The sequence below is a fragment of the Olea europaea genome, unplaced genomic scaffold, assembly GCF_002742605.1.
Source record: "Olea europaea var. sylvestris unplaced genomic scaffold, O_europaea_v1 scaffold3229, whole genome shotgun sequence".
Lineage (NCBI taxonomy): Eukaryota > Viridiplantae > Streptophyta > Magnoliopsida > Lamiales > Oleaceae > Olea > Olea europaea.
In genome coordinates this window covers 21646-32636 of record NW_019251153.1, presented here as the reverse complement: position 1 = coordinate 32636, position 10991 = coordinate 21646, and the positions used below count along the sequence as shown (strand labels likewise).

At 31.5% G+C, this 10991-nt stretch overlaps 1 protein-coding gene across 1 annotated transcript; it reads left to right on the top strand.

Moving 5' to 3' along the window:
• The first annotated feature begins 246 nt into the window (after positions 1-246).
• On the top strand, positions 247-10789 carry LOC111385625. The gene is made up of 6 exons (XM_023010038.1): positions 247-563; positions 7719-7854; positions 9677-9806; positions 9921-10124; positions 10191-10335; positions 10474-10789. The coding sequence occupies exons 1-6, from the start codon at positions 247-249 to the stop codon at positions 10787-10789; spliced, it is 1248 nt and encodes a 415-aa protein (XP_022865806.1).
• The last annotated feature ends 202 nt before the right edge of the window (positions 10790-10991 follow it).

Sequence of the window (10991 nt, the reverse complement as noted above, 5' to 3'; positions counted from 1 at the left end):
TTCTGTCGGCTATGCTAAATGAAATACTTCTTTTTTCAACTAATGTAAATGTCAGATTATTTTAACTAAGTTTTATCCACTATCTTTTATGAAATTTCACATTTTATTAAGTTCCAATATAATATTATGATTGTACAATTGTTTTTAATGACTCATACTTTACATATTGCAATGACTATCAGTGAGAATTTAGGTGAGACAACCTAATATATCTTTAGTTGTGATGTGATTCGGGATGCCCCAGAAATGGCCAAAGCATTAATGGTTGATGAAGGGAGATTTAGGCCAATTTGTGAGCATAATTGGAGGCTAAAAAGGGCGTTAAAGCTGACTATTATTTGTTCCAATATTCATATGGAAACGAATCCAAAGATTGAGCTAAGTCCAAGACTTCGAAGAGTTAATAAAGCTGGTTACTTTTATGCTCCAACCAAGAAGTCCAGCATGTTAAAAATGACGAGCCAAGAATCAAGTTATAAGTTGAAGATTACAAGCCAAAATTCCAAGATTGATATTTGGGTTGAAGGCCAATTTAACTTGCTGCAACCAGCTGGAAAACAAAGGCAAATGAGGTGGAGGAACTTGGTTGTAGGAAATGGAATGAAATCAATAAATGATGATTGAAGAGAGCCAGATCAACCTAAGGCAAACCACAAGATCTGGGGAGCTTGGGACAAGCTTAAGGGCTAAGTTACAAAAAATTTATTTGCCATTATTTGCCTCATTTTGAAAGAGGGCATGGCCCCATGTGCCATACCGTTCATGCTGCACTCCTACTTTTACAAAGAATTACCCATTGCACTATTTTTTCGCATGTATTTGCATTATTCAACCTTCTTTTTAAATTTGGTGGGGTCCATCTCTGCAATGTACCTTACACTTTACAGAGATTCTTTTTCCAAAGCCAAATGTTGGGCGAAAAGGATGAAGAAACCCTCTTGTTTTTTTCACTACATCGGACAAAGAGAGGGGGGGTAAGATCGTCATTTTGTGCTGCATTAATGACTGCACGTTCCACTGACACGGCAACAATGTCTGAATTACATGCTCCATGCAGAGAGTGTTCTTATTCTGTGTATTTCGTGTCTAAAGTGACATATCTTCTTTTTTATTCAATTTTTTTATTCATTTTTTGTTATTAATATTTTATTTGAAAATAATTTATTTGCAAAAATGAAATATGTATGAATATTTACTTAAAAATATTTATGTTCATTCTTTTACTACAAGTAACTTTTACAATTATAAGTTTTTGTTATTACTTTTAAATAAACTGAAATAATTTTTTTCTTATAAGTTACTCTTTACATTCGAGATAGTGTAATTTTTTATCACTATTTAGTTTGAAAGATAAAACATATTTAGATATTTATACTTCAAAAAATTTACGTTCGTATTCTTTTAAGTATAAGACAAAAACAATTATCGGAATTTTTACTATTTTTAAAATTTTGTTTAAAAAAAACTAAGAATATGCAAATATTTATATTTAATTCAATAAATTAAATATATTCAAATATTTGAACTGTACGTAGCCTTTACAATTAAAAATTAATTTTTTCTTCTAAATAACTTTATGTGAATTTTATACTTATAAGTACTTTTTACGTTTTATAAATCAATTTTATTTCGTTATCAGTATTTTCAGTTTTTCAGACTCTTGTTTGAAAAACTAAATTATTTTTTTAGTTATAAAAAACTTTTTATATTTTAGAAATAAAAAAATCACTTTTCTTTAAAAAAAAAATATTATTACTAATAAAATTATGTAATCTAATTCACAGTTGATAATGTGAAAAATGGAGAAAAAGTACACATTCAACTGTTTTGAAGTTGGGTTTGCCAACAGCCAATTTTTCTCACGCCATTTCAGTTTACTGTCATCTCCACTGTAATATTGATCCATTAATTTGTCTATTTCTATCTAAAATATTAAAAGTTACGTGTAACTAAAAAAATCACGACTAATAATGAGATAAATTTAATTTATAAAATGTACAAAAATGAGCTATACACCAAAATTTTTTGTTAGATTTCCTTAAGATTAAGAAAAATTATAATTGTAAAAGCAACATATAGGTAAAAAAAATTTATTTAGTATGACGTCATTTTGGTTTTGATGTTATTTTAACAGTTTATTTTCATTTTTTTTCGTAATTTCAACATGAATATTAGGGATTCTCAAAATATTGAACAGTGGCTACCAAAATTACATAACACTTGAATAAAATACATTCTTTACAGTCATTAAATGACTACATTCTATTACTCGATTATAATCTGGCAAATTACATTACTCCATTACAATCACGAAGACAGAAGTGGATGAAGGAAATATTCATTATTTAAAATATCAATTGCAATTTTTCGTCTATATAAACATCATGTCTGGTGAAGCCGATTCTATCGAATATCCTAGAACAAAGCATTCTATATATTTAAGCACGAAAACTCCACAGTTTGGCTTGTAAAAAAAATTCTTTTTTTGTAATTAGTACGTACGAATAAATATCTATTATAGTAAACAAGAATTATTTTCAATGATTACTCATTGTTTGCACAGGGTAGATATGGTATAATCTCTAGTTTTATTTCTTTATTTTTGTATTTGCTTATATCCCGTCTCCCTGCAAAACCTTTGTCGAACAGTAAAGAATTAATCACAATAATTGTTGCATTCGCATGTGCCTTCACTTAATCTGGTGTATGCTCATTATGGCTGCAATCATATATCTGAAATTTTCACTCCGAAATATTGACCAAAAAAAGGTACCAATTATTTCCGAAAAATGAACATGGAATTAATAAGTACTTACACCCTACCCATGGACGACTCTTTATAAGCATTTTGCCGTTCACATGTTTGTTTAGAAGAGTTCCATCTGGTTGAGCTTTAATAATTCTCGCCTTTCGCTTTGCCAAGTCATCATGTTAGCCACTCATTTTCAAATTCAAAGTCCACGATTGCATATTCTTTAGACACGCGGGTGCAACCATTAATAATTAATCATCTCAACAACTTCAACTCCAACTCAACTGCCTGATGGAATAAATTGATAAAATTTAAATATGTTTAGTATGAAATAAAATTGATTGTAATGGCTAAACTGTACTCACCGTAATATTTATATCTTTTGTTCTATCCAATAAAGTTTTCAACTAATCTCTTCCATAGACGTTCCCAATGGCATCTTCCAAATATGCACGGCATAGCATCGTTAAAATTAGCACTGAATAAATCGAAATAAAATTGTAGTGTTTAAACCAATAATAAAAAATCATCTTTGTAACCCTGATTCGTTCTCCACTATTTAGTCTCTAATAGTCAAGTATTTTTGCATAGAATAGTCTTCCAAAGGATGTCTTTAAGACGACGAAGGTTGTATTTGTTTTTCCTTCTTTTTCTTCTCTCTTTCTGATGTTTCAGAACTTTCGACTTGTTGAGACGTTAATGCATCCTTCGGTTGATCATCGGGAATTGGACCTGTACCAATAGGAATGTCTTCTTGCGTACAACTAATAACGGCTGCCATGTTTGATTTCTATTCAAATAATTTCTGCAGCATATTCGTATTTTGTTCATCAACATAATATCGCATAGAATCTAAACTAATATCTACATAAGAGAGCATGGTCCGGTAATGGTCTTCTTGCCATTTTTTTTGTTGTTGGAATAATTGTTCATCTTTCTCCAAATGTGTATTCAAAAAACTTGATAATGAGTTATCCATGTAGAAACGCATACTAGATTGATGTAATCCTCCTGCCATTTTTGGTGTTGTTCGAACAACTGTCTTTGATTATCATAAACTTCTGTTCTCGAGTTGCTACATATATCAAACACCTCTTTTATTATGTCTTGCTTCTGGACACCCAGGAGTTCGATCATCTTGTCTTCAGTTACATAATTAGAGGTGCTAGATCCAGAATTAGGCCCCATTACTGGTTAAGTTCTTGACGTACTAGGAATGGTCGTCTCTGGCACATATATATTATCCCTTTCTTCCTCAAAAGTATTATCTGGGATTTGTCGTGCCACATTATCTAATTCTTCACTGACGATGCCATCTAATACACTATGTTCATTGTCAGCTGGCAGTGAAAGATTTATATACCAAGATGTCTCCAATTCTTCCTCCGTAGGATGTAACGTTGAAATAACCTGAATCTGTAATTTTAATAAAATATCAAAATATTTTTTTCATTTTTGTTTTGAAATAATTAAACACAAATGTAGTTATATATTCATTAAAAGAAATCGCACCTTTCGAACAGCTAGAAAGTGCTTAATCATTTTTTCAGCCAACAGTTTATTAGGCCTCCACTTATACATTCGTGGACACTGTGCTGTTTTGTGTCAACGCCGTCCAAATTTTTGTCCAATTTCTGGAAATGCCTCATATATCCAATACTACATCGTAATTACAAATTACAATTATTCTTCTTTTACAAATAAATTAAGTCAACAAAAGAAAACAAAATATGAATAAAATACCTGAAATGCAAGTGGATACCCTCGTAGTGCATACTTACAATCTATTTGTTCGTTGTGTTGTACTCTTTTTGCTTTTTGTAATTGTGGTTCTTATAGTGAATTTAACAAAACAAAATATCCTTTTCGACCCCAAGGATATCCAAGAAATTCATCAAGGTGCTCGACCATACCAAGAGTTTTGTAATCAATAATTCTTCCAACTGGTTTTATAACACACTCCACCAACATAACTAATCCCAACTTAAATTTATCTACTTCGTCTTCACATTCATGGAAAACTTCAAATAGCATTCTCATGGTAATTCTTTGACTACCACTGAAATAATGATTTCTAAGACGATTATTGCTATGATCAATCTCCATGACCGATTCATGACAAGGTAGTCCAGCGATAAGACAAAATTCTTACATACCAAATCTAGCAATACGATCATCAAATTTTACCCATACTTCATTATTTTTGTTATAGTCTATAAGCTGCATTATAAATTCATGTACCAATCTACTACTAAATAACTCATCCTCTCCTCTATAAATAATTTCAGAATAAAATCCATAAAAATTAATGCACATCATAGAACATTGTTGATTTGCATCTATAAATTCTATAAATTCTTTAAGCTATTTCTGATTTGGGTATTGACTAATAGTAGCAGAAAACCATTGATTTGGAGAGAGTATATATTCTAAAGATATCTGCACAAATAATTTGAAAACAAAATATTATTTAACAATTCTAAACAAGCAGAAAACTAATATTTATACAGATTCAAAAATACATGAACAGCAGAAAAATTTAAATCTTCGTGCATAGAAATCCAAGGCTCAGGTTGCCACGCACGAAAAATGAAGGATCTCCGCACGGAGACCTTGAAAAAAGGCCTCCATGCATGGAGGTGTGAGGTTCACAATGGTTTAGACCTCCGTGCAAGGAAGTTATAAACCTCCGTGCACGGAGGTTATAGACATCCGTGTATGGAAATTATAAAACCTCCGTGCACGGGTTTCTTAGCTCCCGTTGCCGGAATCCTCCGTGCACGAAGGTTTAAGTAAGGCAAAAATCAACTATATTTCTCAAGTAAATACTTGCCTTGGTTTGCTATGGATGGTGCTTGCTTCACTGTAGTTGGCTTTGATTTTAGGTAGAGGATGAATATTTTGGGATATGAAAGGAATGGTATAGATAAGGATAAGATATCAATTATATGTGTGATAGTAAAAAGTCTTCTAGACAAATAAAATAATTTTTTTCACTATTTATTATACATATGCATATTTGTCTATTTATATATTATTTAAATTAAATGAATTAATTTATAGCATGATTTCTTTGTTCTACAAATAATTATAAAATGTATATATTTCTTTCGATGTACTTTAAACTAAATATTATCTTCATTAAAACAATTCAAAACAATTTTTATACTATAAGTAAAACTTCAATTTTTCATGTTATATATTAAACGTCCGAGTACTCTTCATATGTTTGTCTATTCCAAACTGTCACACTTTTAATTTTAATAAAATAAAATAGTAAGAACTAAGAAAATAATCCTATATTCCATTGCAGCCGTATTTGTACTATAAGTGAAATTTCAAAGCAAACTCCATATCTTATGCCAGTGATTTCACAGTAAAATATGGCTATTTAGATAATAAGGTATGACTATTGATGAGATTTTACAATGTAAATAATTTTATTTGTTTTTTTAGTTTATCCCATCTATGCTTCCTTTTTTACAATTGACACATGGACACATAAATACTTTAACATCGTCCTTCCAACATCGTCTACCCAACATTAAAATATTTATTAAGCCACTATGTCTCAGTTTTTATTTTATAAATAGGCTAACACAAAGTTTCAATTTCACATCTGCAAAATCTGCAAAAGCACAAAAATTATCGTTACGAGTTACAGCTTCCATACTGTAAGAAATTCTAACTTCTATTCATACCGTCTTCTTCTTCTTCTTCTTCTTCCAACATATCAACAATTGCTATACTTATTTACACTCTAACTTATCGCTCATATCATTTACAGATAACAAAATGGTTGTACCTCATAAATTCATTCCACAAATTTCAGCTTTAGAAACCAATTCGTTAGCAAAAGTTATCCTCGCAGGAAAACAATCCACAAAGACTGCTCAAAATTCCAATAGTCGTTACCAAAATCCTACTCTCATGGATTTAGAGGTACAAATATAACTCTCGTTTCAATAAATTTTTACCTGTCACTATACTTGTATACTTTCTAAATGTTTTCATCTTTTTCTAATTTTCAACAGGGAAATAAAATCATAGCAACAATGTATAATGCCAATACCACCGCACTAAACGATGAGTTCGAACTTGGAAAAACATACATTGTGTCAAATGCAATAGTTAAAGATTTCAAAAGTAAATTTCAGAGTTCTCATGGACAAAAAATGTGGAATATAACAAGAAGAACAAAGGTTCAAGAATTAAATGAACAAAATTTGAACTTACTGCATTTGATCAACTAGAGAGGCATACGGACAAAAATACAGACATAAGTAAGATTTCTACTGCATTAAATTTAAACAAATCATTTCATATAACATTTCATAATTCATTTTTACGTTCAAATTTATTGCATGCAAAATGACATATAAAATATTTCATCATTTATTTTTACGTTCAAATTTATTGCATGCAAAATGACATACAAAAAATTTACGTAACCTTGTAGGCGTGATCGATGTTGCTATCGCTGTTCGACAGAAACGCCTTATTCAAACTAACTTTGGTACACAAGCTTATCTACAAGATGTAGTCTTGATAGATAAAGAATTCAAAAATGTGATACTGACATTATGGGATACCTTTGTCGAAAGAGAATGTACTTCAATAATTGAACATCTTCCAAATAGACTCGTGATATGGGCTACAAATCTCAAAGTTTCTTCGTTCAATGGTAAATTTCTTTTACAAATACAGTTCCATGTATAATATTATTCTTTTTTTTTCCAACAAAAATAATAATCATGTATGATATTCCTAATTTCTTTTATACAAGCATCACACTTTCGACCAAAGTAAATAACAGTTTTTTCATTAATGTCCAACTACAGGCTGTTGCAGAGTACAAAGAATGGAAATACAACATACCTAATATACATATTGCTTATTTACGTACCTTTCATACAAAAAAACAAACGTTCTATTTTATAACTAAATATATCATTATCTCTTGTAGGGTGGAAGCTAACAAAGAAACGCTTGAAAAACTGACGGAAAATAAACCTTTTGTTACTGTCAGCCCACCGAAACTTTCTCCTCCTACTGATAAAGAATTGACACCGATTGAGGATTTAGTAGGGGTGTATCTAACGGTACTTCTATACTACTGAACTAAATATAATTAACAGAAATACATGAGCTCTAATTTCACAATAAATATTATAGTAACATCACTCATTTTCCTCGGTACTATCTTTTTATCTAATTACATGAAATATCTCCTATAACAGAAAAAATTCTATTGGGTGAATGCACGCTAGAAAATAGCATAAAAAAATCAGAATTTTTGGTATATGTCTTGCAGCAACTGCAAGAAAACTTACAACGCGAACTTTGGAGAAATTCATAAATATTGATTCTGCAAATACGAACACTCAAAAGCTATCCCAAGATAATTTCTTCCATTAAACATAAGATCAAAAATTTACTAATTATTACTTCAGGAACATGGTACATAGTACATAGCTAAAAAAACACATTCTTTAGGATAAATGCTTTTGTACAACTTGAAGACAAATCTTGTTCGTTAGATGCAACTGTCATAGGAGATGCAGCAGAAGTGTTACTGGAAAGTAGCGCTAATGACTTAATGAACCATCTTCAAAAGGTAAAACATCATTTTCAACATCCTTCGACAATGCTTTCTTTCTTCACAACAAAGATGCCACTCTATTGAAATATATTTTGTCGACCACAGGAAGGAAATAAATAACTCAATAACATTGTGAAATTGGAAAGTGATATAGAGCTACGCTTTTACCTAAAGGCAACAGAAAAACGCTACGATCCACCTGAGTATCGCTTTGAAATCATATTTGTGTTCAACTCCTCCACATCAAATGAAATAGATTCCTCAATTATTACAGAAGATGCAAACAAGCAAATTGAAATGGAAAAAAGTTCCAACAACAAAGATGTAAAAGGCAAGAACAACGTGTTCGGCCGACCTGTCAACATTTCCATCACCACTGAAGAAATCAATCCACCGAATGAAAAAAATGTCTCTTTTCCAACCATCAAATGTACCTATTGAATTAGATTCAAAACCCAAAAAAAAAAGACTCACACAGGCTCCAAAACTGATGAACGAACCACTGCGATCACCTCAAAAGAAAAACATGAATGAATAACATCTATATTACTTTTGTGACAATAGACAGTAATCAAATGTTTTATTTTGTAGTTCTAGAAAAAGTAAAATAATCTATCTATATCTTTGTCTATGTACACGACCCTAATCGTATGCCTTCGGGGTAAAGAACTACTATTAAGGTTCCACCGAATAGCAATAAATTACTACTTTTGAAATTAGAAGTTTATTGTACGCGTCTTATTGTTATCTTTTCAAACCAAATAGTGAAGAACATGGTGGTGGTGATTCTTTTATTGATGGAGGGTTCTCAAATTGGAAAAAGAAAGGAAGGCTTCAAACTCTTGTCGGGAAAAGTGGTAGTGCACACAATCGAGCTCGGATTAAGTATGAGGCTTTTGTGAATTAGAAACAAAATATTGATTGTGTTCTCTTTAAGAAGTCGAAAAAAAACAAAAGATAAGTATCAAATTCATTTGAATGCGTCAATTGATTATGTTCGATTACTTCTACGACAAGGGCTTTCATTTCGTTGACATGATGAATTAGAAAATTCAAGAAATCAAGGAAATTTTCTTGAATTTTTGCAGTGGTTATGTGATCATAATAAAGAGATTAAGGATGTTTATTTGAGTAATGCTCCTGAAATCCTTCAATCAACATCACCTAAAATTTAAAAGGATATTGTAAGTGTTATTGCATTTGAAACACTTGATGTTATTATGAGGGATATCGGTGATAGGTTATTTTCCATTCTTGTTGATGAATTTCGTGATGTATCAGTGAAGGAGCAAATGTCCGTTGTTCTACGTTATGTGAATTAGAAAGGACAAGTAACAGAACGTTTTATTGGAGTAGAACATGTCTCTAGTACCACAACTCTCTCACTTAAGGATTCTATTGATCACTTATTCTCTCGATTTAACTTAAGTATATCTAGTTTAAGAGGTCAAGGTTATGATGGGGCAAGCAACATGTGAGGTGAGTACAATGGTCTTAAAGCACTTATTTTGAAAGAGAATCCAAGTGCTTTTTATATACACTGTTTTGCTCATCAACTACAATTAGCTCTTGTAGCTGTGGCAAGCAAGCATGCAGAAATTGAAACATTTTTTACTTTAGTGAATAAAGTGGTAAATGTTGTTGGTGGATCGACTAAGCGATGTGATCTTCTTCGAGAGAAGAAGAGGCTTGAAGTTGTTGAATCATTAAATCTTGGTGAAATCTCAAGTGGAAAGGGCCTTAATCAAGAAACTACTCTTAAGCGACCTGGTGATACTCGTTGGGGCTCTCCCTATAATTCTTTACTTAACTAGATTATCATGTTTTCTGCTATAGTTGATGTCGTTGAGATGATTGCCACGGATGATACTAGTTGTGGAAAGCGAGGGGAAGCACGTATTTTGTTGGGATCTATGTTGACATTTGATTTTGTATTCCGTTTTCATCTCATGAAAAAGGTATTGGGTATTTCAGATGAATTGTCAAAATCATTACAAAGGAGAGATCAAGATATTGTCAACGCTATGAAATTAGTGAAAATAAGTAAAGAATGACTTCAAGCAACGAGGGACAATGAATGGGAATCATTTTTAAGAACAGTTTCCTGCTTTTGCGAAAGGTACAATATTGATGTTCCCAATATGGACGATATGTTTATACCTCTAGGCCGTTCACGGCGTAACACTCAAGAAATTACAAATCTACATCATTTTCGTGTGGATTTCTTCTATGCTATCATTGATATGCAAATTCAAGAATTGAATGATCGTTTCTCTGAGGTAAATAGTGATTTACTCCTTTGTGTTGCATGCTTGTGTCCGGATAATTCATTCTCTGCTTTCAACAAGGATAAGTTAATTCAATTGTGTGAGTATTATCCCAAAGATTTTAAACCAATAGAGATCTTGGCACTTGAAGAACAAATTCAGACATAGATTATTCATATGCGCTCTCACAAAGATATTGAAAGGTTACAAGGCCTTAATGATCTTGCAGAAACCTTGGTTGTGACGAAAAAACATGAGGTGTACCCATTAGTTTACAGGCTTGTAACATTGGCTTTAATTCTTCCAGTTGCAACTGCTATGGTAGAAAGAGTATTTTCTGCAATGAAGATTGTCAAGAATCGACTGCGTA

Bases quoted from the DNA above. Each gene is read 5' to 3' on its own strand.
- LOC111385625 (XM_023010038.1), top strand. From the start codon at position 247: ATGGCCAAAGCATTAATGGTTGATGAAGGGAGATTTAGGCCAATTTGT. The intron at 7,855-9,676 runs GTACTTCTATAC...TATGTGAATTAG, and splicing joins TAGTAGGGGTGTATCTAACG to AAAGGACAAGTAACAGAACG. The intron at 10,336-10,473 runs GTCAAAATCATT...CTTTTGCGAAAG, and splicing joins TTGGGTATTTCAGATGAATT to GTACAATATTGATGTTCCCA.